The following is a 23,050-nucleotide window of genomic DNA, read 5'->3' on the forward strand; positions in this document are numbered from 1 at the left end:
TGCTCCACCTCGTGTCTCAACAATTCTCGGTTTAACTTTAGACGGCTTCATCCATAACTCCATGCAGTGACCACTGAGTCACGGCGCTCTGGCATACACGGGTAGTTTTTTGCTTTGTCGCCTTAGTCGAATATTTCGGCTATCTCTTCATCATCCGTTTAATTTTCGTTGCGAGTAACTAATCGGCGTATTTACATAACTGGGCGCTTGTTTACGAGAGAGTCTTAATTCTAATACGCAATCTACAAGCCCAAGGAATCGATAGTTTTATATTTAGTTCGATTCTTTCGACCATTTGCCGCGGCAAGGAGGTGCCGATCCTTGTCTTTAAATCTTTCTTTTACCAGACAGCCAGCAACATGTCAGAATCAGGAGACACCACGATTCTCGTGTCAAACAACAGAATCTACCGTGGTCTCCCAGTCTATGGCAGTGTCCACAAGGGCTATGTAGCTCTCGTCGTTGGCGCCAATGGGTTGACCGGCACACACATGGCGAGAGTTCTAGGTGCTTCTCCTGGGAGGTGGGAGAAGGTTTATTGTCTCTCCCGCAGTCATGCATCGGCTGACTTCCCCTCCAACGTCGACTTCATTCAATCAGACTTACTCTCTGGCACAGAGGAACTCGGTCGTACTCTCAGGGACTTGAATGGCAACATAGATTATGTCTTCTTTTTCGCATACACGCAGCCCCCCCCTAGCAATGGTGGCAGGCTATGGAGCAACGTGGACGAGATGGTCAGCTCCAACAGGGCCCTCCTTGTTAATCTCCTAAGTGCGCTAGACTACGCAAACATCAAACCACGGCGTTTCCTGCTCCAGACCGGTGGAAAGAATTACGGTGTTCACCTAGGGCCTACCAAAACACCACAAGAGGAGTGGTTTCCGCGGTGCGACCTGGAGCCCAACTTTTACTACTTCCAAGAGGATTCTCTGTGGGATTGGTGCCGCAAAAATGCCACGGAATGGGTTATCTCGATGCCTTCTTTCGTCATTGGCGCCGTCCCGCACTGTCAAATGAGCCTCGCTCTCCCCCTCGGCATCTATGCTGCTGTTTCTGCGTATTTGGGAGAGCCATTGGTCTTCTTGGGAGACATCTCGGCCTGGACCACTGTACAGCGAAACAGCAGCGCGATGCTTAACGCATACTTTGCGGAGTGGTTGGCTCTGGAAGAAAAAACCGCCAATGAGAAATTCAACTCTACTGATGGCACGATCTGGACCTGGGAGATGATGTTCCCGCGCATCGCAGACTGGTACGGAATCAAAGTTGAGGGCCCCAGGCCTGACGACTCACCAGATTACATTACCGTACCGGCGAGGGACCGTCTCCCACCCAGAGGATACAAGTCCTCGACAAGACCCCGCTTCCGATCGATGACAACTAGCTGGGCGAAACAGTCGAAAGTGCAGACTGCTTGGAATAAGTTGAAAGAAGATCATGGCCTGAAGAATGGTGCCATGGACAATATAGAGAGCACATTCGCAATTCTGGATGGTGCAATGATTTTCCCCAGCTCCGGTGTCATGAGGTAAGTTCTATACACCCAATACTTTTATGAATGATCAAGAATACTAACGTGCTCTTAAACAGCACGGACAAGGCAAGAAAAAGAGGATGGAATGGGTATGTCGACTCGTACGAATCATTGCTGGAGACACTGGATGAGCTTGCTGAGTTAAAGCTCATCCCACCAGTCCCGAAAGTAAAAGTGCAGTTCATGTAAACAAGGAGGTCGGCATGTGTTCCAATCACTCTGGTTTTTTGAAAAACGGGTGTGTTCTATGGAGTAGTCTCTGCGACCTGTTCAGTCACATAAAGAGGAGAGAAAGATAGGAACGGGAACTAGAGGACTATGATTCGTTTCACTTTGAAGAATATATGGAACTTCTCGAGACTATGGTGTTTTTTCGAAGAATAGAGATTTCAAGAATGTTTGGTTACAGCGAAGCATTGTTGTCTGCCTATATCGATCTTTTGCAATCCATCCAGCCATGTCGACTATGCCCAATCCTTTACTGTACAGCCTGAAATACTCTGTGAGACAGCACGATGTTGTTTTCAGATAATCCTGTGGGTATCTGGGCAATATTTACATTCAGACAGTTTCAGCTTGCTTTCAATGCTGTTCCAGGCGGCAGAGCTATTCGACATTGGAAACGTCGGCGAAATATGACACCAGCTGGGTACCACCGTAATTCATTACCGGTGTAGAAGAAAAGCTGTTGCTCTCCTTAAGTCACTGATGATCTTACCAAGGGTTCACTGGCCGTAACTTTATCTCAATTCCCCCTTTCGGCTTGACTGTCAACATACCACCTGGCATGGGAACATCTCCTTCCCGAGCCATTTCGAACTCGAATCGACCAACTAAGGATGCGACAAATGCTCGTACAGTAGCTTTCGCGTACAAGTCCCCGATGCACTTTCGCGGCCCATGAAGAAATGTCAAAAAGGCATAGTTGCTCTGCGCACCTCCGCTGTTGTTTGCTGTACCGTTATCGTTCAACCATCGACCAGGATCAAATGTCCCCGCCGTAGGACCATACGATTCTTCAAAGTGGTTGATTGCGTAGGGAGTGAGAAGGAGCCTTGTACCTTTAGGCACCCTTTGTCCGAGGATGGTTGTTTCGCACCTGGCTTGGCGCGAGATTACTGGCGAAGTAGGCATGAACCGGAATGATTCATTGCAAACAGCATTTAGAATAGGCAGACTGTCAAGAACTTTAGGGTCAAATTCCGCCGGACTTTCCGTCAGAAACCGGTACGGGATGTTCGCTTTGATTTCGTCCCGCAGCTGGGTTTGCCAGTTTGGATGCTGAATCAAGTACCAGACTACCCAAGCAAACGCAGCAGAAGTTGGTTCAAACCTGCAAGAGTAGTTGTTAGGAGAGAACACCAGACCTCCTTCGCTAGGGGAGAAGTTCTTACCCTGCGGCTAAGAGCGAAGGGATTTGGTCCTTAAGCTCTTCGTCGGTGAAGGATTTACTTTCGATAAACTGGCCAAGGATGTCTTTCTGGTCCTCTGTTTGGGGGCTTTTCTTCCGCTCGTTGAGAAGTGCTTCGCATGCCATTTGGGCGCCGGCGTGGGCTTCGTCAATGCGCTTATTGATACCTCCGGGAATGAATTTCAAGGTCCAGCGGGGGAGAAATGCCGACACCATGAAAACTAATTGCAAGTCCCAACCTGTGCTTCCGCCAGTTGCGAAGAGCTTCAGCAGTTTGTTTCTGGATTCCTCGTCATCCACGTCCACTCCAAACACAGAACGGCCAATTGTGTTTAGCATGGCCTTCTCAACCCAAGTAGTGATGTTTCCCGTGACAGTTCCATTTCCACCAGGCTGAGCACAGCCTTGTATATCATCGGTCATTGCAGTAGCTTTGGCCCAGAAGACGGGGTACAAATCTTTTATCTTGCGGAAATGGAAAGCTGGACGCATGGACTTTCTGACGTGTTTGTGTTCTTCACCTTCAGCAGTGAGGAGCTTGGAGCCAGTAAATCGACGAATAAGATTTCGGGCTGCTGGAGACTTTTCAAAGTCGTATGGCCGCCGAACGAGAACTTCAGACAAAGCTTCCGAGTTGGTCAATAGCAGGTACTCCGTGTTGAAGAAGCTGAAGTACCGAATCACGCCAGAATTAGGGATCGTCTTCATTAATTCAAGAAATGCAGCGCCACGTGGGTGTGAAAACTGGGCGAATCCCTGACCGATGAAAGGGATTCCAACCTAGAACTTTTGTTAATTCACGTGGCGACCGAAAAGAGCTTGTGAATGCCACCTACAGGCGCTGTAGGATAATGTCTCAGGGTGCTAACGAATCGCGGGTAGATGGCCGCACGATAGATGAAGCGACAAGCTAAAGTGATGATGAGAAATGTTTTTATGGCATTCGCCGATACAATCGGAACCCTGTCTCCGGGAAGCATCGTTAGGAATAACCCTATCGTGGCATCCAGTATGAGAAGCGCCGATACAGACATGTCGAAAATATGATCTTATGAGTGAGAAGGTGGACGTACAGGCACGACTTTGGGCAATGCAGCTATTTTGGCGTTGATATAACAATCACCTAAACTGTCGAGGCTGTACATGTGGGGAATTGCCCAGGAGCAGAGCGAGCCAAGCATTCGGTAAGCTTGGATTAACCCTGTGATTATTGGTCAATTTTGCATCAATCGAGCGTTTGTGTGGGTTACGTTAATGTCATATGGAGGAATATATTTACGGAGTGAAATCCTCATGAGGGGTACTCTATACTACTCGATGTAATGCGGCAACTAAGTTCGGAAATCTTATCAATTAAGGTTCAACTTTAGTGGTACCTGTGTTCAGCTGCGACCCGGATCTTCTGTCCTACAAATGCCTGCAAATGTGGATCCAAGGATGCGAGACACTGCCCATGTGTCAACTGATGGGACCAAAGGCGTCCGGTCGTAGTACTGAGAAAAGCAACTGGGAAGTTTTCCTACGGAAGGGGGTTGATCGTGATATTCATTTGATTCGTATCACGTGTGCCTTTAACCTGTTCGAAGTACAACAAGATTCATCAGTCATAGGTGACATCAACAAAAGTAATACGTGCAGCTCAACTGGCAAAGGTCTTCTGAGGCTGCTACGCCCCGGAAACAATGAGGGAATCCCGCAGTACGACGCAGTTTTCAAAGTCTTCTACTTATGTATTGTTTTGTCCAAGCATACACCCCGAAAAAGCCATATTCACTACTTGTTCCTAGAAAATACTGAAACTACTCTGTAAAACTCAACAAGTTAGATTAGAGAATCTGCTGAGTTTCTACGCCGCCGGCACCAGCTTCACTTTCACGCCATCTTTGGGGGCGACGCTGAGGGTCCACTGCTCTCTCCAATCTCTTGGATCCATATTCTCGATCCTTTCGAATGCATGAGCCAGCCTCGCCAGCACATGGCTCGCTTGGGTCAACGCAAACTTCTGGCCGGGGCATATTCTCGGGCCTCCGAGGAACGGAAGATATTCCCATCCATGGCGTCCCTTCCTCTCCGATTCAGGGCTCCAACGCTCTGGCTCAAAATTTTCGGCATCAGGGCCCCAGAGATCGGTCCGCCTTTGCATCACGTAGACACTGAAGAGCACTGTCGTGCCTTTGGTCACCAGCAGCGGCGCCTTGCCATCTGGGCCACCGCCAACCGGGAACACGGTGTCCCGAACGGCCATGCGGCCGTTGTTGGCAATTGGGGGGAATAGGCGAAGGGTCTCGGCCACCACCCATTTTAGATACTTCATGTCCTCAAGAGCTTCGTAGGTCAAGGGCGAGATGTAGTGCTGCATCACGTTCGTCCTCAGCTTGGCCCAGATGTCAGGTCGTCGTGCGAGCAGGTATAGCGCGAAGGAGACAGTGGCGGATGTTGTGTCACGGGCAGCCATGACAATGGTGACGATCTCGTCACGCAGAAGAATGGGGTCGCTTGTGTCCTTGGCCATCTCATTCAACAAGACGTATCTTTTGGGTAGTCGCGCCTCCTCGTCAGACGCCTCTTTGTTTTTGGCGTGCAAATTTCTCAGCTCCAAGGCCTGCGCAACGTACTGATCGGCAAAGGCGTGTACCGTCTTGCACGCGTCCCAGAACTTGGGGTCACGGTGTAGGGGCATGAGTTTTCCGAGTCGTATCCTGTATATTACACCTTCCAGGGCGTAGTCCAAGGCCTCGTTCAGTAACAAGGCGGATGTGGAGGCGTGCTCGGTCAGGAGGCCGGTGCTTTCGCCGAAGAGGTACTCTGTGTTGGCATCGAGGATCATTTGCTGCACAAGTTCTTGGATGTCGACATTGCAGCCTTTCCGCTCAATCGCGCGGATCAACTGCGTTGCGTGGCGTTCGAAAATGCTCAAATCCGTGGCCTGGGCACGCGCAAAGCTTGGCCGGATCAGCGCCCGTTGATGGTGCCATTCTTCACCGTCGGCGGCGAGAATCCCTCGACCCAGCAATGGTGCGACACTCTTTGCTCTGAGGTCTCCGTTGGAGAAGTCTTTAAAATGCGATGACAGGGCACATTTGAGCACATCAGGGTCGCATGTTGAAATAGTAGTTGAACCGAACAAGTCGAACGAAAAGGTGCGGCCGAATTTGTTGTGGCGTTTAATCAGGAGGTCCAGGTAGTGATTGTTCCTGAAGCCCTGAATAGTCTCAATATGAGTGTCAATGCCGAAGATTGGGTCCCTTTGCGGGTAGGCGGGACACGGACGGCAGTTGTTCTTGGAAGCGAGTTGGCGGCGGTGTAATCGCAATTGTAGACAACGTAACACGTAAATAACAATTACAATTCCCAGCCCTTTGACAAGGAGTGAGATTGCTGCCAAAGCCATGCTGGTTGGATGACTGAGCTGATGATAGAAGAATCGGATACGCGCGTTACCCGACTGAAAGCTTGCGGATCAGATGGACGGTAAAAAAGAGACAGTTAAACAGAGAAAGGAATAAGGTCTTTGCGTCTTATTGCCAAACAATTTGATTTTGCCCGGTGAGATCCCGGAAGATTCGCCAGATGGATTTTCCTCGTCATCACATCGGGTGCCGATGGACAGCGATTTCGCCGAGGGCGGAGTAGAGCCAGCGGGCGTATTGTCTGAGAATACATACAATTATTTACCCATCTAACTATTTCTATATCGGGGGCTTTGGAGTAAAAAAATGGGTATTCAGGGTCTTGTCAAAAACGCTATCCGTCCGCACTCGATGGGATGGTGAACGGTCTTGACTCATTCTGTGGCATCTGTATACAATAGAAATCTAGAGGGACTTGTCCTGCAGCTACACTCATCAGCCACTGAGGTATCTCCACTCATGCATATAACAGACTTTAAAGCGGGTTCTGCTGTTATAAGTATTACTATTCAAGTTTTGATTTGTTCCTTAAGTATTGAGGCTCAAGAACCACTAATTCTACAAAAAACTCTAAAACTGGGTACCAGACTAAAAAGAAAAGGGGCAGAGATATAGCTGTACTCCGTACTTACAGCAGGTATCCGTAAATGAACAGCATTGACCCCTGTACCTGCTTTATGTCCTAATTCTGCGGCCCCACTGTCCAACTTCACCCTACACATGCGGGGTCAAGTACCGGTACGCAGGGGACAGGGGGCAAACTATGCCCCAGTGGTGTGGTGCGTACACGCCTGGAGCTTACACCGAACCAGACGTACAGTGTTGTAGCCACAGAACGGTCCGAGCATAGCTGTCAAAATCGGGTAGCGGTTAACAGGCAGACACTTTGCAGGGCAATACTTGAGTCATCAAAGTACCTCTTGAAGTCTCTCGCTTAATCCTGCATAGACCTACGCATAGACTAGTTTACCCTTTTGCTATAAAAAAAAGGAACACAGACATATCTCTAATAGCTTAAAGTCTATCTAGAATATAGTAGTATAAATTAACTTTTTTAGAGAAGTTTATAGTAACAACTTTTCTAAAAACCAAGAGTACTTAAGCTATAGTGTATACCGTGGACACTGGTAAAATCTAGGCAAAGCTAAGAAGCCCGCTAGCCAGTAAAGGCTAGCAGCTATCCCATAACAGCTAGTGGATATGGACACTCACTACGCTAATTCTAGTAGAGAAAGCGGTCAACCCATTAAACCACCCATCCGCCCACTTGCCTACCGGTAGCGCAACTGATTCAAACTTTCTTTTTCCAAGGTACACAGTGCCATGGGACTCGGTGGTACTACTGCATCACGTTAAATTACCGGCAGTCTGGGCCGCCCCAACTTGACGACTTGCTTCAGCTGGTTGAGCAAGGTTGGAGTTGCGGCCGCAATATACACCCACCTGGGAATTCATCTCGCCGCCCCTCCCACACGAAGTAAAACGGTCGGTGTGAGATGCCGAGAGAGTCAAGTTAAACTTTCATGGCCTTTTGACGTGGGCCAATGGTCCAAGGCCCCTGACGAGTCACCACCCTTTCACCTTGCCAAAACAGAGCCAGGTCTGGTTCCAGCATCAACAATCCACCATGGGAGGGGGGGGACAACAGTTCACTCTCGAATTTGCGAAAAAAAAGTTTAGTATCCGAATGAGCAAGAGAGGGAATTTTGTTTTTCGAGAGGTTTCCGAGGGGCTTTTGAGATTTTCGTTTGATTTTTTCCTTCTTTATTTCTCAATGAAAAAGAGTAAAAATAGTTAGTCTCGTGTTAAAGAATAATTCATGATATCAGCAAGACCACGTTATCAACGCCACGTGGAAACTGTCAACACTATGCTACCCTTAGCTTTTGCCATGCGATCTATGCTACGAAAAAAATCACAAGAAAGGATTTTCTTGGACATTTGATTGAGTTATATTCCGACTCCCGAGGCCTCTTTTCTGTAGTGCTGGGTAAAGTCGTACCGCAGACCCAGTCGCTGCAGGAGAAACTCCTTTCGCGCCTCGTCGCTCCTTGTCCAGTCTGGCCTCTTCATCAACTTTTCGATGGGGTATCTGCAGGTTGTCTTCATGAAGTTGTCCGTGGTTACCACATCCGTGATGCTGTACCACTTCTCCTTTCGCTTCTCACTGTAGAGGTCAAGAATGGACTCGTCGGCTACGCCGTTCCAGATGCCTAGGAGACAGTCGGCAAGGCCGCCTGCGTCGACGAAACCGCCCGTCACGCCCAGCCCTCCCAAGGGGTTGCAGAGGTGAGCGGCGTCGGACGCCAGCATGACTCTGCCGACGCGCATAGATGGAGCGCACCGTTGGTGGATCTTGTGCGGCGCCCAGCCCAGCATCTCGTACTCGTCTGGCTTAGGGTTGCCTGGAAGGATCTCCTCCAATCGGCTGGGAAGTCTCTTCTCGACTTCCTCGTAAGACATGTCGCCAGGCTCAGCGTAGGTGATGCGGAACAGCCCCTCATCGTTCAGCTTCGCTGCAATCTGAATTTGTTTTCCAAGAATCAGTATCGCCGACTATCGCCATCGCGTACCTGCGTTACGGTTCTGTGGCATGAGAGCTTACGAAAAAGTTTTTCGGATGTGAGACAAAGTTGGCGTGGGTGAAGCCAAACTTCTTCTCGAGGTCGTAGTATGTCTGTGTCACCGTGCGCATTTAGTTTCCAACGTCGTTGTTTTCCGTGAGGCAGTGCTGGCGCTAGAGAGAGAGACTCACATCGGTAGAAACTAACTGAACATCCCAGGTCTTGCCTGGAAAATCGTTACCGAACAAGCTCTTTCGAACGATGCTGTGGGCTCCGTCGCAGCCTACGACATAGTCCGCTTCGATCCTACTCTGCCCTTCAGGGGTTTCGACATCAACCCACCCCTTCGTCTCGTCCTGGCCGACGCCCAGGACCTTGTGGTTCCACGAAAGGGTGACGAGAGGATTGTTCTCAACCCGTTTGACAAGAATCTCGAGGAGATCCTTTTGTGGCAGACATGCCGACCTGAGGTCCTGGCCGTCAATGTCGGCGAGCAAATTGGTGTCCAACAGACCCAATGCACGATACTCCCCGCCGAACTGCCGCGAGGTGAAGCTTGTTGGCGGGAACCCTCTGCGACGGATTTCATCCAAGACGCCAGCTCGCTGGAGATCCGGAATGGAGGCCGTTCCGTAGTAAGCGGCTCTGGGTCGCCTGTCAACGTCCGCAGCGGCTTCCAGGACTTGCACCTCAATACCTTCTCTGGAGAGGAGGAGCGTAAGGAGCAGGCCGGCAGGACCTGATCCAACAATGATGATCTAGCAACCAACACCGTTAGCCCTACGCACTCATCTTAAACCGTCGCTGCTCAGATATCACCTTCTTGAATGGGCGTGTCTGAGCCATCCTAACGTTGCAAATAATTTCCCGGGACCAGAAGGGTACTACTCAAGCGAAACAAGAAAGTGAGACAACGAGTGAATCGATCTATCTAGTCGTAAATATGTCTACCCAAGAGAGGTGGATCTAAGGGAACGACTAGCTGGCCTTTAACATCCCAAGGGAGCTGCTTCCCGATCATCTCGGTTGCATCGACACAATCAAGACACATTACCTAAAGACCATTTCACCGCATAGCCCGGCCGTCCACCCCGTTCACTGACCGGGGCATGACTCAATCAAAACCGGTTGTAAATTTTAGTTCATCGTGGATATCGATGTGGCCGACAACATACCAACTCAAAAACAAGACGACTCTTGTATGCTCCGCTGGTCATTGAATTCAGAAGTACACTTAGGAGGGATGTTTCAACCGGACAAGGGGATATCTAAGAATGGTCAATGCCTGATCTGGGTAGGGGATCAAAACTACTCTAGGCCCTAGGAACCTGGGCCAATTGATCGAGTCAGTTGGTTCCTTCAGCCACGGACACTGAGCCTGGACACTCGGTTCGTCGGATATATTGACGGGTTTGAACTTGGGTAACAACGCGACATTCAACCGGGGGCTAGTACCACGGGCAAGGAACGGGGGCTACGGAAAAATGTATAGCTAACGTTTTGCAAGAAGCTTTCTAAATTATCAACTGCAGGGCTCTGAGTCATGGAACCAGGATCACGTATTGCTTGGTCCATCGACGATGCACCGACCGAGGGTTTAGTCTTGCCATTCTTGGGAGTAAGAAAAAGACATTTATGCACTTAGCGGGGCTTACAGCTTCAGGTGGTAATACCCGGGGTTTGTATCAGAAAGGGGTTGGACGTCTAGGTGACTAGATAAGTGATTCAACTGTTGCTGGCAAAAGGGCATTGGTAGACTTTTATTTTGATGTGCGCAAAGCAGCAATAACAACCCAAAATATTTAATCCGGCTGGAAATGGGCTGGGTTATGGCCAGTATCTGTACGGCGCCCTCTATCCAGCTTCCTAGTATTAAAAGCATCATTCAGCCAGCCAGCCAGCTAGTAAAGCAGCAGCCAGCAATAGGATGAGGCAGTATCTACTATCCCATAGTCAACCCCTCATCACTCTGCTGATCTGCGGCATCAGTTACATCTATTCAACCAGCTGGGCAAGGACGCCCTAGATACCCATACTATCCGCCACTTATCTACAAAGCTGCAGAAGGGATATGATGAGCAGGCATCTAGACTAGCAATTGCAGAGCGACGAGCCAGCGATCTGCAGGCCCGTCTAGATAACCAGCATGAGGGCAAGAGGAAGAGGGTCACTACATCTCCCAGCAGCACCTTCGCGACAATAGCCCATATCCAGCGGGCGCAAAATACGAATATCAGCGATACAGATAGTCTGGATGAATCCAGCGCATCTGAATTATCTAGTGAAGTCGAAAGTTGCATCTACGTGGGTGGAAGAGGGAGTGAAATAAGCGGTGATAGTAGTGGTGATAGTGGTAATGATGGTGGCTCGTTAACAGGGTGGCTGTGTTATCTGATCACCAGGCTTGCGCACATTGTGACACTTTACTTATAAAACCCAAGCTTTGTGCCCGCTTCCGGCAAGACGACTATTTAGAATGCGATATACCGTTGGAAAGAAGCTCGGGGTATTAACAATATTGGCGATTCCACGTGTTGCTTACTTGTGTTGTGTCGTCCGATACGATATCTCTGAGTCTGGATCCTATTTGCGAGCTCTGCCGTCACCAAGATTAGAAATGCGCCATCGAACAGAACTGAAGAGCATTGTGGTATCAACATACATGCGGGGGAAATATCAGTGTGAAGTGCGTTCCCGGAGTAGTTGCGACAGCCATCTGGGTGCCTTTTGGGAACAGTTTATCCCACCCATTGGGCCCCATGTCGAGCCTGTCCTCCAACATGAACTTGGTCACCTTGACCGTCGTGTCTAGACCCGAAGCTGCTGCGCCTCCAGGACCGTAGACGCCATCGGTAGCCCAGATCACGAACACCTTGGGCAGCGCCTGACCTCGGAGTAGAATCGTTAGAGGGGAGGGCTGGTACTCCTCAACCCGCGCAATCGTGGCATCGAAGTGGTCCAACAGCCACTTCGGCGCCTCGTTGGTGCCCCAGTTCCCCATCAACCCTTGACTTGAAAGAGTGGTGACGACGGCCATTGGAAGAGCCTCGAAGACGTTTCGGGACGGGCTATCGATGAGTATGAGCTTTTCCACCTCGACTGGGCGACCATCGTCTTCCCTCTCATGTTGCAGGAGGTACTTGGCGACCTCGAAGCAGTAGTATCCTCCGGCAGACCAGCCTCCCAGAATGTAAGATCCCTTCGGCTGTAGACGACGAATCTCCGCAGCCCATATTGGGGCAATGTCTGGAATGGGGAGAAAGCCTCCGGGATTTGATAGGAAAGGACTGTTCAGACCGTAAAGACATATGCCCGGTCCCAAGGAGGGGATGCGGGAATACGACATGGCGGAACCAGAGCCATCGGGAAGTAGAAAGACTGTTTTTCTTGGCGTTTTCGGGGAGCCATGGAGACGAATGGATAGAGGCTGTTCTGGAAGCGTATTATTCGAGCCACCCTGAAGACGATCGGTAGTGCTGGCGGGCTCAGGAGGTGTCCCTGGTCCGGGGCTTGGATGAAGGTCGATATTTTGGAGGAATTCTGTCAAGGAACCCACGGTTGGGCAAATCTCGAAGAGATCCGACGGCAGCTCGAGCGCAGTGGCTTTACGTACTTGGCTGAGAATAGACTCTGAGAGCAGCTTGTCGATGCCTAAATCTGTAAACTCGAGTTCGGCGTTCTGCTGCAGCTCTTCTGTTGGCTCATGGGCTTCTTGAGCAATGATGCCTAGCACCTGATCTATAGGTGAGGGCATGATTTGTTTGGTGGACAAGATGCAATACCTTGAGAGTCACTGATATCTCGCGCGGGTGTGGTATGGAAAAGACAGAGCTCCAAAGTTTCTCGACGAGAATGTGCCTAGGACTGGACTGACATCGGAAACACTGTGCCGGTTTACAACATAAAATGCGTCTACTCAGTGGCGAGTTGCATTTTCTGAAGCTTTGTCGTGCCCAAATGAGGTTGTAGCGATCAAGGGAGTCCAGTGTTGGAGATAAGAACCAGTTGCATCGCTGTAAACGGCATACCATTTGACCCATGCAGGGGCGGGCCTATAAGTCGGGTTATATGCATGAGGTAGACGTGACCTCGGTTAGATGGATGCGGATTTAGATGACCACATTAGGCCCAGATCCTTCGCTGGTGACACTGCCAGTTGCCAATTGCCAGCTGATGTAGGCTGTGCATAACTTAAAACAGTGGAAAACATTTTCCGCGACGCTTTTTTTCTGCTTGATCTCTTTGTTGCAAGCCTATCTCCTTAGGCCCTAAAACCTGGATAATTATCCAGGCCCACAAATACATGGCAAATTCGATGTACTGCCGAACTGAGGGGACGCTGTAAGTGGTCCATACCCCGGCCTGGATAATCATCCAGGTTTTAGGGCCTAAGGAGATCCGTAGTTGGCTGCCACACTGTTGCTGTCATCCAGGGGTCGGGGGTACGGGATCTGCCGCTTAGGAGGTGCGGTGAAGGCGTCCACGGGGAAGGGGCGTTGCCATATCACGCCAACCTCTGGTTCCGGTATCATTTTAAGGTTTGTTCCGCTCGTCCCCGTCCCTACGTCTACCCTGGCATTCAAGCATGCCGAACAACCATTACACCCTCCTTGGCTGTGGGGCACTTGTGAGCGGTACAATGTGAATTTCTGAATCCTTCTCCCTAGATCCCTGCATCACGTAGCTACACCCATCTCGTAGTGTAGATGTGGAGCTCTATTTTGTCTACAACCCATGTCACCGACAAACTTGCCGGGCTGCAGGCACCTCTTCCACAAGCAGTAGATAGACAACTCCCAGTCATTGTCGGCAACACCACGGTCGAAGTTGGGCTGGAGTATCTGGAGCCAGAGAATCGAGGGATTGAACCCGCGATAGCGATAGCGATAACGAGACCAACGGCAACTTTATGTATCCCTCCGCCGGCGACGATCATAATTCACCGTTATTGCTAGGAAGGTGATAGTTCGATATTAGCTGATTTGGATGCTAGCAAAGGAGAAAGATTAATCAACTCCTTCCTGATAGGCCTCATTTGAGCAACTTCTCGAGTCAAAGCTTTGAAGCTGAGCCCCACGTCACTACCCTGTGATTGTGAACGCCAGCTTCCCCCACGGTATATGTCTACACGCAAAATCGCTACACTGACACTACCTGACAAGTCTGACTGGAAAATGTTGACACAAATCAAAGATAATTCAAAAGACTTTTTTTTTTTACTGACAGAATAAATGAACTACAAAAAAAAAAAAAGAAGAAGAAGAAGAAAAAACTCCCAAAAGCTGAGAGGGGCTTTCTAGTCTTGGCTCTCTTAACAGGTTCCAAGTTGATGTGGTTGCGGACCTGCCTTTGGCAATGGTCTCGACGCCTTGTAGTTTAATTGGTCGGTAAATCGAATTATTAACCCAAGTTAGATGCTTGTAATGTTGCTGCTTCGACGGCGTTGATGCCGCAAAAGCAGCTTCCATCGTTTTGCCGTATTTTCATTTCTATATTTGTAATCTTCAGCTGATTCTAACAAAAAGGCAACAAAACAGTGAATCCGTCATTCTGAATATCAGTTCTTTGTCTATCATGTACTATCACAAAGCCCAGTTCAAGTCAGCTCTTCCATAAAACTTGCTCGGCCCTGCCCATGAACGCAAACATCATTGTAGTGTGCCCCCGTGATCTCCTCGCCTCATTCTTAGCCTTCTCTGACTTCCTTCGGGATTAGCTCACTCTTCCCAGCAATCTTCTCAGCCAGCGCTGTGATCGGAACGCCAGCCATGACGTCAAACACGTTGATTTTGCTCTTCACCTCCCTCAGTGCCCAATTCGCAATCTCAATAGCCACTAGTGAGTCCACGCCATAGCTATGCAGGAACCGGCTCGCGTCGACTTCCTCAACCGTCACCCGCTGCATCTTGGCGACACGTTTCACCAGCATCTGTGTGATGGCGTCGGAAGCCTCCTCGAGGTTCGCGGCCCGGGAGAGGACGGTCTGGATCGACTCCCGCTTGTTTTCTGCTTCGCCAGATGAAGTTGAGGCCTTGTCCTGAGAGCCCCTGAGGAATGCCATGTCCGTCTTCTGCATGATGCTGAACTTGGCCTCGCTTTCCAAGTAGTACGGCGTCGGGATCCCGGCTGTTTGAGCTGACGCGCCCGTGGCGATGCCAAGGATCAGTTGGTTGTCGGTCTGGCCACGCTCTAGCCCCATGTCTCGCCGGATGGCCAAGTTCATGACGTGGTGGAACTCGGCCTCGCTGATGCCGTACGGCTCCTCCCACTCCCTCAGAGACTCTAACCCTCCGGATTCCGCCAGGACGCCGATGCCTCGCATTATCGGGACGTCGATGGTGAGCCCAGATCCCAGGCCCAAAGGCCCTCGACGGTGCCGCGCCAGCGCATCTTGGTAACAGTTGCCCGCCGCGTAGTTGGCTTGTCCCCGGTTGCCAAAGATGCCGGCAAAAGACGATAACGAGATGAAAAAGTCTACGTCTGGCAGCACGCTCGATAGGTTCGCCGTGCCCTGAACCTTTGGCAGCGTGGACTCGACCCATTGCTTATACGACATGTTGGACCACAACACGTCTCGGAGGACCATGGCGCATTGGATGACGCCCTTTACCTTTCCGCCCATCTCCGCCTCCGCTCTCGACACGGCGTCTGCCACAGATAGGCGGTCAGAAACGTCGCATGCGTAAGCAGCGAGGGCGGGGCGAGCTTCAGAGGTCTCCAGGTCGACAAGAAGCTGGCGCGCGGACGGGGCTGTGGCGCCGGACCGTGAGAGGAAGAGGAGCTTGCGTGCGCCGAGCTTATTGACCAGGAGGGTTGATAGGGACCGGCCGAGGCCACCAAGACCGCCCGACAGAACATAAATGGCGTCTGGGTGGAGAGATACGCTGTAGGACGAACTCGTAGAATCATTGGTTGGTCTGACGGACAGTTTTGCAGGGACGACGTCCTTGGCGGAGTAGGTAAGGATAGCGCTTTCTACGGAACCTTCTTCGATTTCACGGAAAGCGGCAGCGACGTTGCTGACGGGGAAAGATCGCAGTGGTCTCGCTATATGCTCCTTGACTTCTTGAAGAAACTGGAAGGCCTGTTGTAGTACGTCGGCCACCAGGTCCGGTCGGCTATGAAGCAGGGCCGTGATATCAACCGAGGACACAGTTGTGTTCACGTGCGTGCTATTAGTTGAGCATCCGATGGCGGCAGCGGAGGCGGCAGAGGAACCATGGCTGCTGTTGTTGTTGCCGTCTACACAACTGACAAGGTGTCCGAAGGGGGCGACGGCGTTCATGGTTTGTCGCAGGGTCTCACCCGCCAGCCTGCCAGAGCAGTCGACCACTACATCAATGCCTCGCCTCCCAGGGGAAAGCTGCTTGATGGCGTGCGCTAGGCTGAACACGTTGATTGACGACAGCGTCAAAATGTTCGAGGGCTTCACACCTAGAGTGTGAACAGCAGAGTCAGCTTGCGACGCCGACTCCACCATGACGAGGACGTCCAGGCTTAGATGTCGCGCGATGCGCAGAGCTTGCTGGCCGACTGTGCTTGATGCATCGTTTATCAGAACAGACCTCTTTCTGGAGCTGCCCAACCTGGCTAGATAGACTAGAGCGTACCACGCTGTGGTCAAGGCGAGCGGGATACTGGCAGCCTCCTCGTAAGATATGCCACTGGGCACTCTGCCGACGTAATCAGCCTTCGTTCTGAGGAGGGTGCGGTGCGCACCGGGCGCCAGGACCATGACCCTATCGCCCAACCTGAACGTGCTTTGAATTCGATTGGAGCCGACTCGAGTGATGACTCCGGAAGCCTCCATGCCGAGGACATTGGGATCAAACCTATTCTGGCCTTTGACGGTGGCTAAGTCGGCGCCACTCACGCACGACGCCTTGATGGAGATTTCCACTTCGTCATCTGCCAGCTCTTCTGTCTTGACGTTGTCTCCAGGAACGGACTGTTCCTCTACAAAGTGGAGTGAATTGTGATCACTCGCAGCTTCGACGGCAAGACGAAGGCATCTATGTTGATCCAGAGAGCCCAGCATGATTTTCTCCGTGGGGCTAGTTGTTGCGGCTTTGTCCGCATTTACGAGCTTGTCCAACTCGTCATTGGCAGCATCATCAGTGACAACGCGGTTGACCTGTATAACGCCTCCCTCAAGTTTGAACTCTGCGTCGTCCGGTTGTGTCAAGTCGTGCTCGTCGAATGCTTTCGACACAAGCTGGGCAGCCCGTATGTCCAGGGCGTCGTAAATGTTGAGAGTGCGGAAGCTCAAGCCGGGCACCTCATTGCGCATCACTCGTGCAATGCCGGTGACCATCTCGGCGGCCGGATCTGCAAATCCCGTCACCCAGAGGACGCTTTGCGCCGAGAGCGTCACACTTCGTGCAGCTACGAAGGCAGCTTCACCTGTACCGTCTGGAGCCTCGGCGAGGTCTCGCCAAAACGGTGACTCGAGCTCCAGCAAGGAGATGATCGCCTTGCCCTGAAGTGACTCTACTATGGCTGGGTCCCACCGCACAACTGAGAGTGAATACCCAGCAGACGAGAGTGACTCGCCGAGGGCCGCCAAGAAAATATCGGCCAACTCGGAGGCAGAAGAGTGGGCGAGGAGCGTCACTTGCTTTTCTGTCATCTTGATGCCATTACTCTGATGTTGCTCTCCGGCCGCCTCGGGAGCCTTCAGAACAACAACGACTCCGCTAGCTGCTTCAAGCTCAGCTTCGATGGCAAGACCGGCTTCGCGGGCCAATCCCCTCAAAGCGGAGACATTTCCAGAGTCATGCTCGACTAGGAGCATTCTGCCTTTGCTGGACATGTGCGTTAATGATTTTCCAAGGGCCTTCTGGGCATCCTCTCTCTCTCTGGTAGACAAATTCGTTGTTATGATCAAGTCCGCCGCGCGGGGGGTCGCGGACTCGGCGGCCTCTGTTGGCGTACCGGAAAAGAAGTCCAGAACAGCCACGTTGACGAGATCATTCAGTTCGGCTGAAACAGACCGCAGCGAGCCCTTCATCCCATCAATTATGGAATTGCTAGAGGCGCAGACGGTATATTTGGCCGTGTTCAGCAGCGGAGCCATGCCCAGCCCCACGAGTGACCCGATCACCGTGTGAGGCACCTCTGTCGGGGTGAACTCTAGCATGGACAAGCCCGGATTGATGTGGTGCAGCAGCTTGATGTATTCAGCCAATACCTCTTCGACTGTCTTGGTTTTGGACTGGATCCATTGCTCCAGGTCGTCATCAGAAAGCAGTTGCAGATGAGGCCTCCAGACCACTCTGCTGGCATACTTCTTGGTAATCGCTGTCACCTCGGCGTCCGAATTTCCAGAAGTGCTCCCGTCAACCTGAGTACAGCAGAATCCTCGAATGGTCAAAACAGGTCTGGCCTCCTGCTCGTCCATGACAGCCATATCGGCTTCGAGATTCTTCAAGCCGGCTCTTTTGGCGTGACAGAAGCCCTTCAGCTGCTTTCCAACGTCGATTGGAAGCCTCATGCTCAAGCAAATCTCGTCAATCTGGGTAGGAACCATGGCACTTTTCATTTTGTTGCCATCACCCATGAGGGCGGCGAAGCAGAGGTGGAACACGGCGTCGAGGAAGGCCGGGTGCACGACGTGCGGGCGTTTTCGATACAAGTCCTCGGGTCCGCCACCAGAGTCGGCAGCGGTGAACCCCACGTCGGGAATGGCAATACTGCCCACCGCCGTGTTGGGACTAGACGAGAGGGAGGTGACGTTGGCAAAGCAGGGCCCGTACTGGACGCCGACTTGCTCCAGCGTCTCGTAGAAATTGCTCGGGTCGATGGTGTTGTGACACGAGGATGTGGCTGCCTTGAACAAGCTAGTTATCTCTAGCTCCTCAGCCGGCACACTCGAAACGGGGTTTTCCCCATCCTCGTACTCGACTAGGACAAGACCTGCACAGTTCCTTGTAAGAGATTGGCCATCTCCAGAGCTGGCCACTGTGAAGCGGTACCAGCCGTCCTCGGGCTGAGGTTGCAGGCTCAGAGTATGCTCGACCTCTTGCTTATCCGAGGACAGAATCATCGCCGCCATGAGCCGCACGTCACGGAATCGGAAACCCTTGACAATCCTCGGCTTGTCGAGGTTCCGGTGGAAGGCCAGCTGTCTCACGCCCTCGACCGCCATAGCAAGGAAGCCAGCACCAGGATACAGAATCGAGCCATTGATCTTATGATCGGCCACCCAGGGCTGCTCCTCGAGCCTCAAAAACCCCCGCCATACACGCTCTTCTGTTGACGTCACGGGGCAGGGTGCTCCTACCAGGCTTCTCGCGCCGTATTCGCGAAGTCTAAACTCCCGTGCAAGGCGAGATTCTGCCCAGTACTTCTGGGAGTGGTTCCACTGATACGAGGGCAGATGCACTAGGGCCCGAGGCGTCCTTCGCGCAGACTTGTCTTGGTTGACGGCGGCAAAGTCGACGGGGACACCGTGGCTGAACAGCGTGCCAGCAAGATTCAGTGCGCTGTCGACTCCGTCCTCGTTCCTCGTCAAGGCAGAGAAGTACGGCACATTGGTCACACCAATGGATTTAAGGCTCTGGAGAGAGGGTCCTCGCAAAGCGCTGTGAGGGCCGATCTCCACCAGGATGTGCACAGCGTTTTCTCGTGGGCGTCCGTTGGACTTGCTCTCCAGGGGACGCACTAGATTCTGGATTGCCGATGCGAACTGCACCGGGCTGATCAGGTTTTTCACCCAGTGCGCAGGACCCAAATCTTCCGGGTCGTCAATCGCGGTGCCAGTGACTGAGGTGTGCATACGTATCTTGGATTCCGCAGCAGTGGGTTCGACTTCCAGATCGTAGATGGCCTCCATGTAGTCCTGTGAAACCATCTGCATGTGGAACGAGTGATAGGCGGTATCGACTTGCAGCTTACGAGCAAACGCGCCTTCCTCTTCCGCTGTGGCCAGCATCTTATCGACTCCGGTAGCGTCTCCCGAGATGGTCACCGAGGTCGGCGAGTTGACGCAGGCAACGCTGACTTGCCAGTCTGCCTTGGCCCTCGTAATCATGTCCGCGGCTGCGTCCGGCCCCAACCCAAGCGCCATCATAGCGCCCTTGATATCGGGTGCCATTTCTTTCAGCGCGGTTGCAAGTGTTCCTCGGAAGTATGCCGTCTTCCACGCTGACTCGCGGGACAGCGCACCCATGCAGTAGGCTGCGGCGATCTCACCGGACGAGTGACCCGTGACGGAGTGTGGGAGGATGTTCCAATCCCTCAGGAGATCGACCAGAGCTACCTGCAAAATTGTGCAAAGCGGCTGGGAGTACTCTGCGATGGCTATCTTGGACTTATTCTTTGCGGTCTCGCCAAGCTCCTGGATCGCCGACCACTGGCAACCGAGCTCTCGCAGGTAGGCATCGGCCGACTCAACGCTTGCGCGAAAGACGGGGTACGCCTTAAACAGCTCCATGCCCATGGCCGGCCACTGCGCACCCTGGCCGGTGAAGACAAAACCCAGCCTGGGCGTGCGTGAACTGAGCGTCTCTGCAACCGAAGCGTCTTTCTTCTCCAGGGCTCGCGCAAAGTCTTGTATTGACGAAGAGGGCGCGATGACGTACGATTTCCACTGAAAAAAAGTCCGCTTTTTGCTCAGGGTGAAGGCAACGTCCTGAAGGAAGTTTATTTGCTGATCCTCGGGCAGGGATGTGAAGTACGACGACTTGAGATACGATGCAAGGGCTTTCTTGGCACGCAAAAGCCCGTTGCGATCTTGTGAGGTGATGGGATAGAGGCGCTTGATTTTACCCGATCCCACGGCCGCGCTGTCGGATGACCCACGACTCGTAGTAGTGAGTTCACGCCGTCCTCCGATGGTTTTCGTGAAGTGTAGCCCATTAGCGACGGCTCGCGACTTGAGATAGGACGCGGCGTCGTCAAGAATTGCGTGGGCATTCGTCCCACCGTAGCCAAATGAGTTAACGCTGATGCGCCTTACTCCGTCCTTGTCCTTGTTGGCTGGAAACGGTGTGAGACACGTGGGTACTTTGAGATTCCAGTCTTCAAAGGGGATTTTTGGGTTTGGGGTTTGCAGGTGGATGTTGGGTGGAATCATGCCATGCTCGAGAATCAGGACCGATTTGATCACCGCAGCCAGACCGGCGGCCGCTTCCAAGTGGCCAATGTTCGACTTGACGGATCCTAGCAGGAGCTTGTTGGCTGCGGAGTGAGACGACGACAGTGTTTGAGACAGAGCGAGCGTCTCCTCGACGTCTCCCGCCTGTGTTCCGGTTCCCTGAAGCAAGACTTTCTTTTAGCACCAGTAGTGACATTTACCAGGTCGGGTGTGGGATGGAAAGGAATGAAAAGAAATTGAGAGATGTTACTCACGTGAGCTTCTACGTAACCTGTTCCCTCAAATCCTAGCCTCGCCTGTGCATAGACCTCCTTGATGAGCCTCGTTTGGGCTCCAGAATCAGGCAGCGTAAAGCCTTTCGTGTGGCCGTCCTGATTAGATGCCGTTCCGCGGATAACAGCACGCATCGGATCATTGTCCCGGATGGCGTCGTCGGCGCGCTTCAAGACCACGGCGGCAAAACCCTCTCCACGGCCGTAGCCATCCGCGGAGATGTCGAATGATTTTGACTTGCCGTCCGGAGAAAGGAAGCCTTGTCCGCCGAAGAAGATAAATACTTCAGGCCCCAACATCAGATTGCTACCACCGACGATAGCCATGTCGCTCTCGCCCGTCCGCAAACTCTGGCAGGCCAAGTGCAAGGCAACCAAGGACGAGCTACACGCCGTGTCGAGAGTAAAGCTCGGCCCGCGCAAGTCCCACAACCAGCTGATGCGGTTCGCCAGGCTCGTCTTCTGCAGACTCGTGGCCGCGTACGGCGGGGCGCCGTCGGAATCGCGGTAGAGCATTTCCTTGTAGTCGGATGTGAAATGACCCATCCAAACGCCGGTTCGGGACCCCTGAAGCTCCTTGAGTGTCAAGCCGGCCGACTCAACCGCTTCGTAGGCCACCTCGGTCATGAGGCGGTGCTGCGGGTCCATGGCAGCCGCCTCGGCTGAAGAAATGCCAAAGAAAGTGGCGTCAAATTTGGACACATCCTGTTTAATGAAGTGACCGCTCTTGGTGATGGCTTTGTTACGTTGTTTACTCGCGGACCAGAAACTGTCGCCGTTCCAGCGAGAAGCTGGGACTTCGGACCATGCGGCTTCGGGCTGTGTTAGCTCTGGCACAAGCAAGTGGCTAGATTACGAAGAGGGAATACGTCGCGGTACATACATTTGCCGCTGCATATTGCGTCCCAGAACACCTGCGGGTTCTCGCCATCGCCTGGGAATCTGCAAGACAGGCCTGTTATCGCTATCGAGACGTTGTCCCGATCTACGAACGAGCCCATTTTATCCCAGGGGGGTTTCCAAAAATACAACAACAAAAGTCAACAACTAGGTGTGTAAACGGTTGTTTGATATACTAGAAAGGCGAAGAGGGAGGAAGGCGGCCAAACAATGAGTGACGGAATACTAAGTCAGCATAGCGTACACGAACGGCATATATGTGCTTAATTTTGCTAGATAACATATGTGTGGGTTCAAGATGAATCAACATAAAGTCCGTCAGACATATGCCGTCTGGGCCGCGGTGAGGACAGGCGCACGCCCGAATGATCCAGCGCGCTCCCTTGCTAATGGAGATTCTAGCTGTCTTTCGGTCTTCTTGGACACCAATGTGAGCTGCTAATTCTCTCGCATAGCCGCTGGAGAACGGCACGAATCCGTCTAGACCACATATCTCTCTTTTTCCACACTGAGGTGTCGATTTAATGGTGTAGTAGGTGGCGGGTTCGTGGGGAAGTATCAACGAGTCATTCCGCCGTCCGGCAAAGACATGATGAAGGATATACTCGCGAACTTGGGCTAGGGAGAGCCGGTGAAACGTTGCCATGCTAGTGAGATTCCGGATTAGGAGCCGGGGTAGAGAAGAGGGATTTTGTTGTAAAACTCGGTTTACTGGGGACCATAAGCATGGGATGAGAATATCGGATATTGGCTAATCACAACATTTACTGGAGGCTGGAAAAATAGCCCATGGTTACAGGCATATTATCTTTTCGAGTGCCAGGTGGCTTCATTTTTCGGTAGCGGTTAACAGGCAGAC

At 52.0% G+C, this 23,050-nt stretch overlaps 6 protein-coding genes across 6 annotated transcripts; 1 reads left to right on the forward strand and 5 right to left on the reverse strand.

The window, feature by feature from the left end:
* Nucleotides 1-246: 246 nt before the first annotated feature.
* Nucleotides 247-1,947, forward strand: LY79DRAFT_641967 (uncharacterized protein). The gene is made up of 2 exons (XM_060562364.1): nucleotides 247-1,531; nucleotides 1,594-1,947. The coding sequence occupies exons 1-2, from the start codon at nucleotides 360-362 to the stop codon at nucleotides 1,724-1,726; spliced, it is 1,305 nt and encodes a 434-aa protein (XP_060408718.1). The 5' UTR covers nucleotides 247-359; the 3' UTR covers nucleotides 1,727-1,947.
* A 304-nt stretch (nucleotides 1,948-2,251) lies between these two features.
* Nucleotides 2,252-3,928, reverse strand: LY79DRAFT_526489 (cytochrome P450; the record flags this gene model as incomplete). The annotated part of the gene is made up of 3 exons (XM_060555838.1): nucleotides 2,252-2,870; nucleotides 2,932-3,728; nucleotides 3,785-3,928. The coding sequence occupies 3 exons, from the start codon at nucleotides 3,926-3,928 to the stop codon at nucleotides 2,252-2,254; spliced, it is 1,560 nt and encodes a 519-aa protein (XP_060408719.1).
* An 866-nt stretch (nucleotides 3,929-4,794) lies between these two features.
* Nucleotides 4,795-6,459, reverse strand: LY79DRAFT_641974 (cytochrome P450 alkane hydroxylase; the record flags this gene model as incomplete). The annotated part of the gene is made up of 1 exon (XM_060562365.1): nucleotides 4,795-6,459. Exon 1 carries the CDS (start codon nucleotides 6,337-6,339, stop codon nucleotides 4,795-4,797), a length of 1,545 nt encoding a protein of 514 aa, XP_060408720.1. The 5' UTR covers nucleotides 6,340-6,459.
* A 1,849-nt stretch (nucleotides 6,460-8,308) lies between these two features.
* On the reverse strand, nucleotides 8,309-10,376 carry LY79DRAFT_653300 (uncharacterized protein; the record flags this gene model as incomplete). Its single annotated transcript, XM_060562597.1, has 4 exons — nucleotides 10,098-10,376; nucleotides 9,114-9,680; nucleotides 8,964-9,035; nucleotides 8,309-8,881 (listed from the first exon to the last, which is right to left on the reverse strand). The coding sequence occupies exons 1-4, from the start codon at nucleotides 10,137-10,139 to the stop codon at nucleotides 8,309-8,311; spliced, it is 1,254 nt and encodes a 417-aa protein (XP_060408721.1). The 5' UTR covers nucleotides 10,140-10,376.
* Nucleotides 10,377-11,581: 1,205 nt separating this feature from the next.
* Nucleotides 11,582-12,316, reverse strand: LY79DRAFT_473280 (Alpha/Beta hydrolase protein; the record flags this gene model as incomplete). The annotated part of the gene is made up of 1 exon (XM_060553218.1): nucleotides 11,582-12,316. A coding segment is annotated over one exon (735 nt), but the record flags the coding sequence as incomplete, so codon positions are not given.
* Nucleotides 12,317-14,548: 2,232 nt separating this feature from the next.
* LY79DRAFT_641978 (uncharacterized protein) lies at nucleotides 14,549-22,292 on the reverse strand (the record flags this gene model as incomplete). Its single annotated transcript, XM_060562366.1, has 4 exons — nucleotides 14,549-18,559; nucleotides 18,800-21,178; nucleotides 21,274-22,103; nucleotides 22,175-22,292. 4 exons carry the CDS (start codon nucleotides 22,290-22,292, stop codon nucleotides 14,609-14,611), a joined length of 7,278 nt encoding a protein of 2,425 aa, XP_060408723.1. The 3' UTR covers nucleotides 14,549-14,608.
* Between the last annotated feature and the right edge of the window lie 758 nt (nucleotides 22,293-23,050).

This window comes from Colletotrichum navitas (assembly GCF_030913465.1).
Source record: "Colletotrichum navitas strain CBS 125086 chromosome Unknown LY79scaffold_100, whole genome shotgun sequence".
NCBI lineage: Eukaryota > Fungi > Ascomycota > Sordariomycetes > Glomerellales > Glomerellaceae > Colletotrichum > Colletotrichum navitas.

What these genes read in the sequence shown, in the direction of transcription:
- LY79DRAFT_641967 (XM_060562364.1), top strand. Translation starts at nt 360, where the DNA reads ATGTCAGAATCAGGAGACACCACGATTCTCGTGTCAAACAACAGAATC. An exon ending in CCCAGCTCCGGTGTCATGAG is followed by an intron (nt 1,532 to 1,593) that starts GTAAGTTCTATA and finishes GCTCTTAAACAG; the next exon opens with CACGGACAAGGCAAGAAAAA.